The sequence below is a fragment of the Cyprinus carpio genome, chromosome B13 (assembly GCF_018340385.1).
Source record: "Cyprinus carpio isolate SPL01 chromosome B13, ASM1834038v1, whole genome shotgun sequence".
Taxonomy (NCBI): domain Eukaryota; kingdom Metazoa; phylum Chordata; class Actinopteri; order Cypriniformes; family Cyprinidae; genus Cyprinus; species Cyprinus carpio.
In genome coordinates, this window is record NC_056609.1 from 17,815,062 (window position 1) to 17,830,205 (window position 15,144).

General features: G+C 36.8%; 1 protein-coding gene across 1 annotated transcript in view; it reads left to right on the forward strand.

The window, feature by feature from the left end:
• LOC109101218 (FA complementation group L) overlaps nucleotides 1-15,144 on the forward strand; it is a 22,147-nt gene continuing 7,003 nt past the window's right edge. The window contains exons 1-7 of the mRNA XM_042736986.1: nucleotides 1-303; nucleotides 472-530; nucleotides 989-1,049; nucleotides 1,378-1,434; nucleotides 1,604-1,701; nucleotides 4,956-5,052; nucleotides 9,561-9,629. Of these exons, the coding sequence (XP_042592920.1) occupies nucleotides 217-303; nucleotides 472-530; nucleotides 989-1,049; nucleotides 1,378-1,434; nucleotides 1,604-1,701; nucleotides 4,956-5,052; nucleotides 9,561-9,629 (528 nt within the window). The 5' untranslated portion in view covers nucleotides 1-216. The remainder of the gene's footprint in view (nucleotides 304-471; nucleotides 531-988; nucleotides 1,050-1,377; nucleotides 1,435-1,603; nucleotides 1,702-4,955; nucleotides 5,053-9,560; nucleotides 9,630-15,144) is intronic.

Consider the following 15,144-nt stretch of genomic DNA (forward strand, 5'->3'; position numbering starts at 1 on the left):
TAATGACGTCAGCGTCAGCGACGCTTGAGTCTTTTCGCGGGAAGTTACTTTCGCTTTGCCTGTATAACAACAGCGGACAAAGCTTCTGACAGCAGTGTTCTGCCTGTAAAGCTTTAGTCTGTGTTTACATAGCTTAGTTTATTGTCGAGACATCTAAATAGTTGTTTAGCTAGCGTTTTATATTGAGCCTGTGCTTTGGCATACTTATTTTTCATCATGAACTGTTTGCTGATGAGAGAAAGTCCTCTGATTATTCCGCTTAATAAGGAGAAGACAGTCTATGACGGGTTCATCACAGTAATGGTAAGAAAAGTTTCACATCTCAGTTCACAGTCATGCTAAATAAGACGGCGTAGGTTGTCAGCTTCGTTTACAGTGTGAATGTGTAACGTTAATGTCGTGTGAATCGCATCAGAAGGTGAACCGATTGTCACAAGTGGAACATTTTTCTCATTATTTTCTCTTTGACAGGAAAAAGACTTAAGGATAAGAATATCTCTACCGCCTGATCGTCAGATGAAACAGGCAAAGTATGATTGCAATAATATTTCTTTAAAAGTAGTTTTTGTATATGATGGACGTCGAATGTTATGTCTGTGTAAATGTCATTGCCTTTTTTATTAAGGTAGCAGAGAACATAAACAACAATATCAAACAAAATATCAACGTGAAGAACATTTGACGATTTACAAGATATAGTCTATTTTGTAATATTCTATATTGTAAATATAGATATAAATATTATATATTGTAAGCAAAAATACTGTAAAATCAATTTAATATTTGTATTTGTTAATAAAGTTACCAAAATGCTTATAAACTGCCTTTTTCATTCCATTTAAATTTATGTATATAATGTTGAGCCAGTATAAATAAGTCACTCATAAACAGTAATTTTCATTTTAACTGTTTTATTTGATTTGTTTATATATAATATATTATTCCAAAATTATTAATTTTTATGTGTTTCTCTTTGGTTGTTTTACAGATTGCACTGTTGTTGGCAAATGAAACGGCTACTTCATGGTTATCAACATATTGTGAAGCAGGTACAATAAATCAAAGGCAAATAGTTTGCAGCTATTTCTCATCATTATAGAAATATGTCTTAATTAACACATAATGTTTGGCATGGGGGAAAAGCTTTTTCCATATGCCTCTAGGGTAAAAAGATTAGATTTATTATTTACCCTGTCTAGATTTATGTGGTACCCCAACTATTTAAAGTTCATTATTTTCTTATGAATTTAAAATTATTAATAATTAACTCTAATGGTCACTCTCATTAGTCAAATGACAGGTGCTGGTTTTGATATTCTGTATGTAGCCTAATAGTTTAATCACAATATTTGTATTTTATCGATTTTCTTTTAACAGAGGTTACAGCATTCAACTAATCTGATGGCTTTTATCCTGGAACTCAAGACAGTATTGGTGAATATTCTTAAAATATTGTACGATTTATTCCCGGGGCTTGACATTACCATATTCATGTTGACAAATGTTACACATGATGTAATGTTCAGCATCATATTACCATAATAAGCAAATGAGTCCCAAAATTAGAATAAATGTTTTTCATTACGAACTTGTCTATTATCAGGAAGTGGCATTGAAGAGCCAACCAGGATGTCAGTCTTTCTCTCCACCTCAGTATTATTCCCAGCTGATAACAGAAATTGAGATCTTAGGATGGGATAAGTATGATGTTTCTAGTGCTTCCATTGGCTCGCACTGCATTGTGTTCTCTTATAATTACATACAGTACAAATCATTTGCATTACTTCTAAATGTAGTACATTAGAACTTACTATAGTTTCTTGAAAACAGTGTGTCAGGTTTCTTGCTTTGTAATAGAAGAGGCTAATGTGGTGTCTGTCAGCCACGTATCAAGTTGTGATTTCACTAGGCTTCTCATTTTCCACTTTCTATTAATGTCCAAAGATATAATTATGATATTAGCAAATGCAAATTGGTCTAATTGGAGACCCACTCTCAAGTTTAATGGGGAAATGTAGGCTGAAAAGTTAGGCTGGAAATAAGGTGCATGTTTCAGACCTGAATTGCGGTCAGAAGTATTATACACCGACGCTATCTGTAAATGCACTTGAGATTAATTAAGATCCTTAATTCGTGTCTCTGTTAATAGCCTCAAGTCTGGCACAGTTGTGGACCCTGATTGGTTTAGGAAGGGGGAAGTGCCGCAGAACCTGGTCATTTTAATGAGTTTTAGTTGCCTTGAAGAAGCCACATTTACTGTTAATTACTGTATAGATGGGGTCAAGCCTGTTCTCCCCTCTTATCCCCAGAATAGTTCAAAAGAGTCAGATATTTAGAAAATTACAAAACATCAGTCTCTGGCTGCAGTGTAAGTGTGCTATTTGGAGTATCGCAGCAAAGCATTAGGTCATAAGAAAATGAAACTTGAATATTTTGACTTTGATCCCATTTTGCTCCCATTTTACTGTGAGATATTGCGTTTGGTCTGACATCGTCATCTGAAACTGTTCAGATTTCTTTTAGACAATTGGTACATGGGGGCCGTGGTGAGAGGTTGTCACACCTTGCCCATGTATGAGAGAGAAGCATGGGGCCTCTCGCTGTGGTCTTTTAACACCCCGCCAAGATAATGACACCTGAGCAGGTTTTCTATTGGCTGGTCTTCTCACCATCTTACTCTAGCCAGCAGTTATATCTTAAAACCCATGATCCCTGGTGGCACCTGTGAGAATGGAATAACTGTACTATTTTCAGCAGCTGGCTTTTTGCATATCTGGAAAGTTGTGATGAGAATTCTTCGCAAAAGTGGCCTTGACGGTATTATGGTTTGTGTTTTCCCCATCTTATTCTTCCGATTTATTTTGTTTTTTGTACAGCTTTACGCTTTCATCTATGGCCTGTTTGTATGCAAACATGCCAAATATTCCTTCGCCGTTTATGAGGGGAGCTGATTTTCTAGTTGCAAATGTAATGCTCTCATCAATCCTCCCAGCAAGACATCAAGCCGTCAAGCTGTTTCAATCAACTGAGGTGAACGCCAGCAAGGCCTGATACTGTGCCGGGAGATTCCTGTAGAATGCAGAGTGGCTGAATGGGGTTCCAGCTCAGAAAAGAGATCACAGTTTTGAAGAAATGAATGATTGGTGTGATTTTGTGCCAAAAGCTCATGTAATTGAATGTGATGCAAAAGATTTGTCCCATTGCTTCATGGGTTGCGAGAGAAAAACACTGATCATTAAGGACATTTTGAACAATGCAACAGAAAAAGAAAAGATTGTTTGTAGGTAAATCCGTCAAAATGTTTGCATTTGATTTGATTTTTTTTTTTTTTTTTTTTTTTTTACTTTTAATGTATTTAAAAAAAAATCTTAAATTAACTGTCATAAAACCTCTAGAAACCCTGTACTTAGAAACCAATTTAAAAAGTAGACTTCTGCTATTCGGGTAATCCACAATGCATGCAAAGGCGTTTATTTTTTGTTAAAGGGGTCATCGGGTGGCCATTTTTCACAAGTTGATATGACTCTTTAGGGTCTTAATAAAAAGTCTATAACATACTTTGGTTAAAATTTCTCAATGGTAGTGTAAAAAACACCCTTTTTACCCTGTCAAAATCTGCTCTGTTTTCAGCAAGCCATTTTAGTGCATGGTCATTTAAATGCTAATGAGCTCCACTGACTCCACCCCTCTCTTCCGTGGGGTGACCAGCTGTTCTAATGATACTGTTTACTTTAGCCACGGAACTTGCTAACTAGCACGTTATTAGGAAAGGTGATTTTACAAAGATTCATAAAATAACTTTATACTCACTTCTTCTGTAGGTGAGGCTGGATCACGAATGATTCGCGCAAACATGAACGCATTTATGTAGATCTGGGGTGCATTCCCTTCAAAAACAAAGGTAATCCATTGCGTCTTCATTTCAGATGTCAGGAGTAAATGACAACTGCTATGTTCATTATTACATCCAACAACAGAATACCTCAGTTGCTTAGGAGCCATTCTTGTCTATACCTGCTCCGGCATTGAAACAATGAAGGACGGATGACAGCTCACTCAGGGCGGGTCTAAGGTAAAATGCTAGTGTCAATCAACAATCGTGGGATGGCCTGGGTCTGTGTGATGTCACACAGACAGGCATCTGAGAATGGCTTGATTTGAGAAAGGGGAAATGATTTAACGAGATTAAAAATATATATATATATACTGTATCATTTTATAGGGTGATAAATCATTTTATCATTATAGGGTGGTTGTGTACCCACACTGCCAACACACATTTCAGTTTAAACAGCTTGTAAAAGTGCATGTCGCATCCGATGACCCCTTTAATTTGATTGTTTGCATCAATACTTTTCACTGTACTTTTTAATTAAAAGAAAAATAATTGCCCCCCCACCCCTCCCAATATTGTAATTTTTTTTCTGCAGTAATAGCAGAGGAGAGTGTGAGCCAAAGAAAAGTGGAGAAGTTCTTCTCCCAGAGTTTTGATCTGAGTGCTTAGGGACAGAATGTGGATATGTGATCCTGCAGTTTTTGCCAGTGGGAACACTCAGAGCAAAGTGTGCATGTATGGACTAACCACGATATGCTGTTACACGACTCGTAAATAAGCTGCTGAAATACAAGTGTGTCATGTGAAGTGCTGGAAATTTAGCAATAAATCAGCTGTGGTCGCTGTAGTCGATTCAAGACTTTCAGCACTCTCTGCTGGGAGAAAGGATTGTGTAGATCTGAGGAGCTTCTTTAAATGAAGAAATCAACCAAAATCTTTTTCCCACCAAACCAAAAGATCTTGTCTGATTTATTGAGTTAGAACCAAAATACATATCCTTCAGTGAAACAGTTATGTTTTTACTTACAAAAGATGTTTTGTAACTGGTCACTGTTGACCAGTTTGATGTGTGTATACTGTATGTGCTCTTATGTGTGGTGCTATTGATCTGTTTTGGCAGGCTGCTCTTCATTGATGCAGAGTTCCGCACACTCAAGCTGAAGACAGAGGACTCTGCTGGTCATCAGCACGCCATTACAGTCAAGCTCAAGTCCAAGGTCAAACCAAGGGTCAAGCCCTATTTTATTTCTTATTTTCTCTTAGCTTGATGTTTTATTTTATGATCAGTTTTTGCATGGTCCTTTTTTTAAGGGTTGTATGATTTGCATTCAGTAAAAACTAGGTTTTTGGAGTTCACACAAGAGAAACTTAAAATATTTTGCAAATTTAATTAGAAAATTTCTGATTTTTGTGGGTCACAGATGGCTGGATAAGTTCACACAGCTTCCTGTATCTAGATTGTCAGACTGAGCTGGACTGCAAAAGGAGCAGAACTTTGGTTTAGGTATCTAACTTTAAGCAGGTGGCACTAATGTGCTGTGACTGTATGATTATGTTGAGAGATGGAGCTGTGAGATAGGTGAGGTGAGAGAGTGTGTGGGGTTGCTGTGGCACAGATAAGACCATGAGTGATCCTCATAAGGTGATTACAGGGGCCACAGAAGAAGCAGAAAATTGTGGCGTATGAGTGGTTTAGTCTGAGAGTCGGGCGGTGTGAGTGAGCTCTGCCTGGCATTGGAAGTGGTGACATGGTATAGATGCCAGTGGCTCCTTGTGGACACTCCACGTTGTCCTGATGAGATTCAGCAGGGCGTGAGAAGCCCCCTGTGCCCACCTGCCCACCGTCCTGCTGGGTGCTAAAAATAGCCATGATCTACCCACCTCACATCTGCTCATCTTCCCGGAGCTGGGCACCTCTCACAAGGCCCTCCGTCACCCAGCAGCAGCTTACTCAACAGGAGCCAGTAAAAGCATCTCTGCTGCTGGTGGAAATGTGGGTTGTGGGGTCATACACATAGTTGTATTATTGGTTGTAGCATGGAAACATATGTAAGAGAAAATAAATAGGGCCCGGCCGGTTCCCCGATAACGCTCACTCTTAGCGCGCTAAGAAGACTCGAAAGATATATCTTACCAAAGTTGTTTATGTTCCTAAGTGTGTTCCCTGAAGTGTCCCTTAGGAAGCTTCTTATCACGCTGCCTCTTATGTTCGATGTTACAAAGTCGCTGTCCCAAGTGAAGGTGCTGAATTAGTTTGCATCGATTGCTCAGGAATCGATTTTCAACTTCACGCGAAGGTGCATTACGGCGTTAAGAAAGAAAACACATTCTATGCAAATGAAACAATTCCTCAAATTATTCCAGTAACATTTATTTTAACATAGTTTAAGTTATCCGTAAAATATAGACTATTAATTAAATTATCAAATTGTCAGTAATATGTCCACACGATATGTTGTGACGGTCAGACGAACTGGGTATCCCTCGCTAATCATCCACCCTCCTTATCCTGTTGTGCCACTTGTGCCGCTTCTTGACATGGGTTTAACGACTTCTAAAAATTATGTAATACACTTTTATATTAATGGTAAGGTACTTTACAATCAGAATTCCCCGGATGTAATCCCCGGCATTAGAGGTCGACCGATATATATTTGTCATTTTTTAATATATCGGCATCGGCCGATATCCGTGTTTAGTATTGCTACGTATATGGAAGGCACGTCGGCGGGCAGCCCCGTGTTATTGGTGCGGTGGAAAGTGCTGCTGCCGCATGTGAAGGACCCCAAGCCAAAACTTTTGGAAGATTCAGAAACAGTCCTGGGAGATAAAGGTAGTCAGAGAATTTCACTCTGTAAATGGGGTGGAGTAGGTGACAGCTCTCACAAACACTGCAGCGTGATTGAGGGCTCCGTTACTCCGCCCCGCTCACAGACAGCACCGTGCTCGGAGACACAGCTGTCCTGGAGCTGCCCAGAACGGTGAATGACATTTGTTCGGAAGCATGGTTTGATGCAGACAATAGCCAGGTTTCCATCCAACTCATTTGCATTTAGGGATGTCAATATTTGATCATTTCCATGATCGATCGACGTTTAAATTTACAATCAATGAATAAGCTTAATGCTGCTAAATGCGTCTGCAGCGGTATTATTATTATGTGCAAAAGCCTTTTAAAAAATCCAGCATTTACAGTGCATTAGATCGTGACAATGGGTGTGTGCGTGCAGACGAGGACGAGCGCGCGCGGGTTTGGCTAGATGTGTTTGGAGGTTATTAGTCACGTCTCGTTCTGCACATATCCAAACATTTCCATATTCGCAATGTAAATGAATGTTAAACTATAATATTTTTTATTTTTTTAATGTAAACTAGACGGAAAAGATCATCCTCTTCACATGAGCAAAAACGTCCTTGGCATAACAGCAGAGTGGACCGGTATACTGCGGTCTATTTAAACTGATCAGTGTAACCTTTTATATGTTTGGTTGACTGTACTTAATCTTAATAATGAAACACAAATGTTGCTGGTTGCTAGTGTGTTTGCAGCACTACTATTATTTATTTTTTTTATATTTTATTTTTTATATTTTTATTTATAAAATTTTATTTCTTTTATTTAAATGTATATTTAAGTTTACATTTATGTTCCAACAAACTTGAAAAATTCTGCTTGATAAATGCTCTAAAACTTTTATGTAAATGATTGACTTAATATATATTACCTGTTTTATATATTTAATACTTGGTCAGTTTTTTGATTTGTTTGGTTTACTTTAGATATATATTTTTTTATTTGTAATACCGTGCAGTGCACAAAATTAAGATTCGAGAGATGGTTCAAGTCAGTGCTCAATAAATGATGATAAGTTTAGAAATGTTGTGCATACACTTATTATTAGTGTGACATTTTAGCATGCAAATGAGGGGGAAAACCTTCAAGATATCGGACCTAAAAATCGGCAGCACATATCGGCCATCGGCTGACCCTGACCTCTAAACATCAGCATCAGCATCGGCTATAGAAAAACCCATATCGGTCGATCTCTACCAGGCATGGCGCAGAAGGGCGTTGGTGACAGTGTGGACGCACCTCCACACCCAGGTCTTGCTTAGGCCGTAGCCCTCTCCCACGACCTCGCTGAAGCTCCCATTAACAAAAAACCTTAGGGCTTAAATGTCAAAAGGGCTTAAGTTTTGCCGAATAAAAAAATTGACATGGACTAAACGGCGGCGCTGTCTTTGATTCAATACAAGGACACGTTGGATCGCTGCCATAGTTGGCCGCTTACTGGACACGACCATGCTTACCCATTTATAATGTAGATCTTAGCCATTTAGAGCCAAATTGTTTGCCAGATTTTAATTATCAAAAGTGATTGCCAATTTAAACGCTTTAATGACATTATGAAATAGCCTAGGCTAATAACCACCATAGTAGTTCTGATACCAAATAAAGTCAACTTCATAAATAGGCCTGTATCCATTGCGAACATATTTTATTATTTAAATTCATTTTCATTCTTAAAATGTCCATAACATAAAATCATTGTTGAGCCACAACATTGTCAACATACCATAGTTTGACTTGTACTGCACTGCGCTGATTTCTAAAGACTGCTGCACAGTGGCGGCGACTAGCGTCTTGAGCTCAAACAACGCTAAGAGAGAGCTTACGAATGGTCCAGACCAACCTTACGAAAGTGTGACTTACAGAAGATATACTTAGCGTACGAAACGTGTCGGGAATCGTGCCATAACATTAAGAGAGAGGTTAAGGAATAGGTTAAGAACTACTTAGCGATAAGAACGTTTTGGGGAACCGGGCCTAGGTTGATTAAGAAAGGCCTTAAGGTGTGGGAAGTTCTCCCAATGTTTTAGCATGGAGAGTGGATATGTTATTTAAATATCTAATTTATTTTCATGTAAATCTATCATTAATATTTTTAACTGTAATTGTATTGTTCATTATTCATATTATATATTTACCACTTTTATTACCCATGTCTCTTATGCTCATTAAGGCTTGCCAAAATAAAGTAAGAAGAATAGTACAGCAATCACTGTTTTTTTAGTTTGAATATGTTTTAAAATGTAATTTCTTCCTGTGATGGCAAAGCTAAATATCCAGCAGCCATTACTCCAGTCTTTAGTGTCACATGATCCTTCAGAAATCATTCTAATATACTGATCTGATTTGTGCTCAGGAAACATTTCTTATTATTATCAATGTTAAAAACAGCTGTGCTGTGCAATATTATTGTGGAAACTGACTTTGTTTCAGGAGCATTTGATGAATAGAAAGATCAAAAGAACAGCACTTATTTAAAATGGAGATAATTTGTAATATTATAATTTACTGTCACTTATTTAAAAAATAAATAAATAAATTCTGACCCCAAACTTTTCAGTCAAATTGACATTTTTGCCAAGTAGACTAAACATTTTGAAACAGTAAATCTAGTTATAAATAAGCTATGTTTTTCACTAAGCACAAGGAAGGATGATATTTAATAAGTATATGCATAAGAAAACACCGTAATAAGAATTAATGATTACCTACATCTTTTACCTTTTACACTTTAATATTTGAAAAACACTATTCCAGACTACCATTAACATTTTTATTGATAAAAACATCTGCTAAATTACTACTTGCTTGCCACGTATACTGTTTTAAACCATGATTATATATCTCTCTTTTTTTTACCCCCTCTCTTTTTAGTATCCAACTGAGGCCCCAGAGTTTTCTGCAGATCTTCCTGTTCCATTGGTCATCACGTGGACCTCTCAGGTACATACTGTAGTTGTGAAATTACTTAAGTTTTTGAATAGAAAAATATATATATTGAAAAGTTGATTTGACTTTATATCATATTACCAAAATTGTCCTTTAAACAAAAAAACAATTAAAGTAAAAATTTTCTAATTAACAAAGTTTTTTTGGCATTTGAAGGTGTGTTTTTCTTGATAAAAGGTGTTCCGTTCCACTGCCGCTTTGATGTTGCTTCCATAAAAAACAATAACTCCACTCACAAATGCTCAAACTGTGCCAAATGAACCGACAGGACGGCGATCTGGAAAGCTACATATGTTAGCGGCCTCTAATGAGCCTCGACGAGTTTCCTCTTACGTTTAACAATTAAAAGTGAGAACGGAGACCCATTTTTCACTGTCGTTTTCTTTTTATCATCGTCCTCTGTTTTCGCCTCCTCCCCTGAAAAACAGGCTCCTCTTCAGTCATACGTTTGCTCCAATTACTTTGAGGTGGATGAAAGCGACTTGGCATATTGCACAGCAGTGGTGTGAGTTAGGGAGGGTTGTGCGTTGTGTTGGGTGAGGGATGGCAGTGGAACATGGCTCTCTGACAGAGAAGACCAGCTCAGCACACAGCAGCCTTCTGTCGGTTGAAGTCCTGCTGTGTTGCTGATGTCTTGATGCATCTCCTCTGTTCAGGGAAGAGAAAGGCCTGTCTGCCTGCCTCTCACGTACATTTGAATGAGTAATGATTACCTGCGCTCAACTGACTGTGTGTGAGAGAGAGTGTCAGTGATTTTGTGAGTAATGTAGAATATGGATCAGGAGATTTGGCGGGGTGTGCTCTTTGTTTGGTGGCAGACACAGTGGTGCAGGTGTGTCTCAGCAGGATTTACACTCAACCAGCCACCCGGTCTGACTCTTGGAGTGCACAAAGAAAAACAATGCTCACTGCATGGATTTTAATCCCTCGGACTATTAAAAAAAATTAAATACAATACTGATAAAAAGTTTGGGGTTGGTAAGATTGATAATGTTTTTGAATAACGTCCTATGTGTTCACTGGGATGGATTTACTTGATTAAAAAAAAAAAAAAAAAAACAGTAATATCACAATTTAAAATAATTGTTTCTGATTTAATAAAAATTAAATACCTTTACTGTCACTTTTATATAGCATTATAATTTGTATAGCATTATAATATATATATATACACACACACAGTGCAGTGAAAAAGCTTTTTTAATTTTTTCTTTTTTTTAAACAAAATTTTAATATTTCACAAAGAATGCAAGTAAATACAAAATGATGTTTTTAAATGATGATTTATTTTATTAAGAAAAAAGCTGGCACTACGTGAAAAAGTAATTGCCCCCTAAATCTTATATCTGGCTGTGCCAACCTTTGCAGCAACGACTGCAATCAAGCGTTTGCGATAATTCGCAGTGAGTCTTTCGGATCGCTGTGGAGGAATTTTGGCCTACACTTCTTTGCAGAATTGTTTTAATTCAGCCACATTGGAGGGTTTGAGCACGAATGGATGGTTTAAGGTCATGCCATAGCATATTAGTCAGATTTAAGTCCTCTCCGATGGATCCCGTTTTTGCCCAGTCTCTTTCTTAATGTTGAATCATGAACACTGACCTTAATTGAGGCAAATGAGGCCTGCCATTCTTTAGATGTTGTTCTGGGTTCTTTTATGACCTCCTGGATGAGTCGTCACTGTGCTCTTGGAGTAATTTTGGTAGGCCGGCCACTCCCAGTTCACCACTGTTCCAAGTTTTCTCCATTTGTGGATAATGGCTCTGACCGTGGTTCGCTAGAGTCCCAAAGCCTTAGAAATTTTTTTATAACCCTTTCCAGACTGATACATCTCAACTATTTTGTTTCTCATCTTTTCTTGAATTTCTTTAGATCGTGACATGATGCGTTGCTCTTTAAGCATGCTTCACTTTGTCAGACAGATTCTATTTAAGAGATTTCGTGATTCAACAGGTCTGGCAGTAATCAGGCCTGGGTGTGGCTAGGGAAATTTAACTCCGCTTTCTAAAATAATGTGGTTAATCACAGTTCTTTCATGATTTAACAGGAGGGGGCAATTAATTTTTCACGTAGGGTCAGGTAGATTTGGACAGGTTTTTTTTTTCCCCTTAATAAACAAAATCGTCATTTAAAAACTGTATTTTGTATTTACTTGCATTATCTATGATGAGACAAATATGCAAACAAGATTTACAATTATAAACAATATAAACTGATAATATATAATTATATAATTTTATATATATATATATATATATATATTTACAATATCACATGAAATACATATATATATAATTTTTTATATATAGAATTTTTTATATACATTATTTGGCAGATGCTTCACATGTAAGGAGAAAACTAAGCTATTCATAAGAGCTAAAATATATTTAGACAAATATATATTCTTATAAAATAATAAAACATTTTTTTTCTTTAAACACATAGACTACAAAACAGTGATGAAAATTAAAAATGTAAATTAAATGATTAAATATTAATAATTGCTGTTTAATTATTTAATGTATTGGCAGCTCTCACTAAAGGCTGTTCATTTGTTGTCAAGATATCCATTTATTACTTATACAGAGATATCAAAAGGCCAAAATTGTGTTATTGATGACACCGTTTACACTGATAATGAATGATTACCATATTCATGTACTTTTATGTTTATAATGTACTCCAAGGTACTGATGTCATTTATGACCCTTCTCCACTATGTAGTGTGTTTTATACAGTATAATAATAATTTGTTTAGCCCAGCATTGCTTTATTACGTGGTGGGTCCTTAACAATCACAATTATAGACTATGAGCATTAAGGAAATCATATTTCTCTGTGTGCAATTATTGATTTATTTACTTGACACTTGTTCACTAAATGACTGAAAATGCACCATTGAACATTATGAGGAGGGACCTAATTGGGAGAGTTAACAGAACAGTAAGCATGCTGTCACCTCACTGGGGAGGAATCCATTGTGCCGTTCCACATTTCGGGCACGTTTCCAAGAAAAATTCAATTATGAGGACATCCAGCCTGCACCATATATTTAAATAAAAGCATAACTATAATCACACAACCGGCATTAATTGGGAAATAATTGCTGCGTCTTTGCACCTGTGCAATGCTAAATTGTGTGTGCTGTATTGGCACAATGACCCATCATATTTGTTTTATGCTCTCCTTCCTATATCAAACCATCCCCTCCTGTGTGGCATCAGTAAAAAGCTCATTCACATTAATATGTTCTAGTCTTAAGAAAGATTGGATTTATCCAGATTACTATGCTGTTTGATTTTCCTGTCTGCATATCCCTTGCCTTAGTGCTACTGTCTAAAAAAAAAAAAGTCATTTGATTTGTTTTGTTATGTTCAATTACCAGCTCTGGCTGCTCCATTCAGCTCTGACTCTGTGCTCTTCAATTTAACATGTATGGAAATGTATCAGAGAATCAGGCACATAATCAACATCAGCACACACAAATTATGTGACAAAAGAAAAAACACATGAGATCTCATCCTCTAAATGCAGCCAGTCCTGTCCCTCTTAAAGTAGCTGAGATTGGCTGTATTATGTTGTCGAGATATTACAATACTTCAAAATTACTGTTGACAAATGTGATTTAACATCTCACAATCTAAAATCAATCTAGTTTTCCTTTGGATCACAGCAAAAATACACAGACCACTAAAAATGCACTGTCTATGCGTGTATATAGACATGTTTTAGACATGATTTTCTCTCTCTGTAATATCCAATAACCTTTTTTAAAGTGTGTGTGTGTGTGTGTGTGTGTGTGTGTGTGTGTGTGTGTGTGTGTGTGTGTGTGTGTGTGTGTGTGTGTGTGTGTGTGTGTGTGTGTGTGTGTGTGTGTAAAATGTCATCTTATGACTGTAAATAGAATTAAATAAAATTAGAATTTTAGAATTAAAATTTCATAATTCTCATTTCCGTCCAGTCTTTGAAAAGTAGAATGAAAAATTAAAAATTCTATAAATGTGTTTGTTGTTGTCGTCGTTGTTTTTACATAAATGGACAGCCCTAAAAGTAGTTTTCACAGACAAATAAATAAAACATCTACAATGAAATATCATCTTTTATTTTTGAAAATTTACCTTCGGCAGTATACAGTATATGGACTTACAGTGCTTATTATATATGTGCAGTTAGGGTGGCATCATTTTAGATATTCAAAAGTATGATAACACAAAAAGTTAATTGCAGCTGCTGCCTTTTTCGATGCTTAAAAAGCCTAATCGTATTTATCGGCACTAAAAATAAAGCAGTGGTCGTGGCTTTGAGCAGAGAGGATCTGGTGTCCAGACTAAAGCATTCTGATTTTGGGCCGAGATTAAAGACCTTGAATTGGCAGCTGGGTGGAAAGCGAGGAGCATGGGTCTGAGGTCACAGCGGTGTGGGCGACCTGTGCTACCTCACTCTGACAGCATGGAGTGAAACGGGGCCAGAGCCCATCAGCTGTCAATCATCAGCTGTGATTTATGAGCGGCCATACTCAAACATTAGCTCTGAATCGCCACTGGACAGATCCAAAGGAAACAGAGGCCTACTGTGTTTGTATATGTTAGAATTAAAGGAAGCCGTTATGTTGAACTGTAGATGGGTCGTCTGTGGTTCTCTGTGATCAAACACTATTGCTGAATTTCTCTTGTTTGCTGATGTATGAGTTTTGGTCTTTTCCTGTTCAGTCACATTTTATATTTGATTTGTTCTTGGTTGGTGCTTTAATCAATGGTTTGTTGACAGGTAGTTGATGAAGACTTGGCAAGACTTCAGTGGGAATGTTTCTTTTTTTCATTTTCCTCCCCGAGTGTTGATGGCAGAGGGTTGAAGAGTTTGTATAAAGCAGTGATATGAAACCAGACATGTGGACAGTATCAACATCTTCCATATGCAGAAGCGTTCAGGAGTTATTAAAGACAGCCTAGCCAATGTCAGACTGAAAAAAAAAAAAAAAAAAAAAAAAAAAAACTGATTTTCCTGCAGATCAAGAGTTGCACAAAAATTTAAAAGGATACTATTTCTAGCGTCTAGGCACTTCTGAGAGTCGGAAAAACGTTTAAGAGTACAACCGCGGACTGAAAGGCTTCATGTCCATTCAAACTGAAATGTTTGAGCCAGTTGGATTTTAAATACGATGCCAAAAATATAATATATAAAAATATAACATGGTAATTAATTGTATGATTATGGTTTAGTGGCATAAAGTGTTTCAAAAACTGTCAGAAATCATGTATTCATGTCTTAATTAGTACAATCATTCCACTCCTGCAGATTGGCATGAAATGCAATCACCCTATCTATTTTCTACATGGATGTTATTGATTCTTATTGTAAACAATTCATCTGTATTCATGTTAATATTTTAATTAATTAATATTTTTTTATTTATTTTGTAAATATTTTAGCCAATAGTATTTCTACACCATTATGCAATAGGTTCAGTTGTTCACTCAAATTTACGCAATAACCAACAGCTGCTTGATTT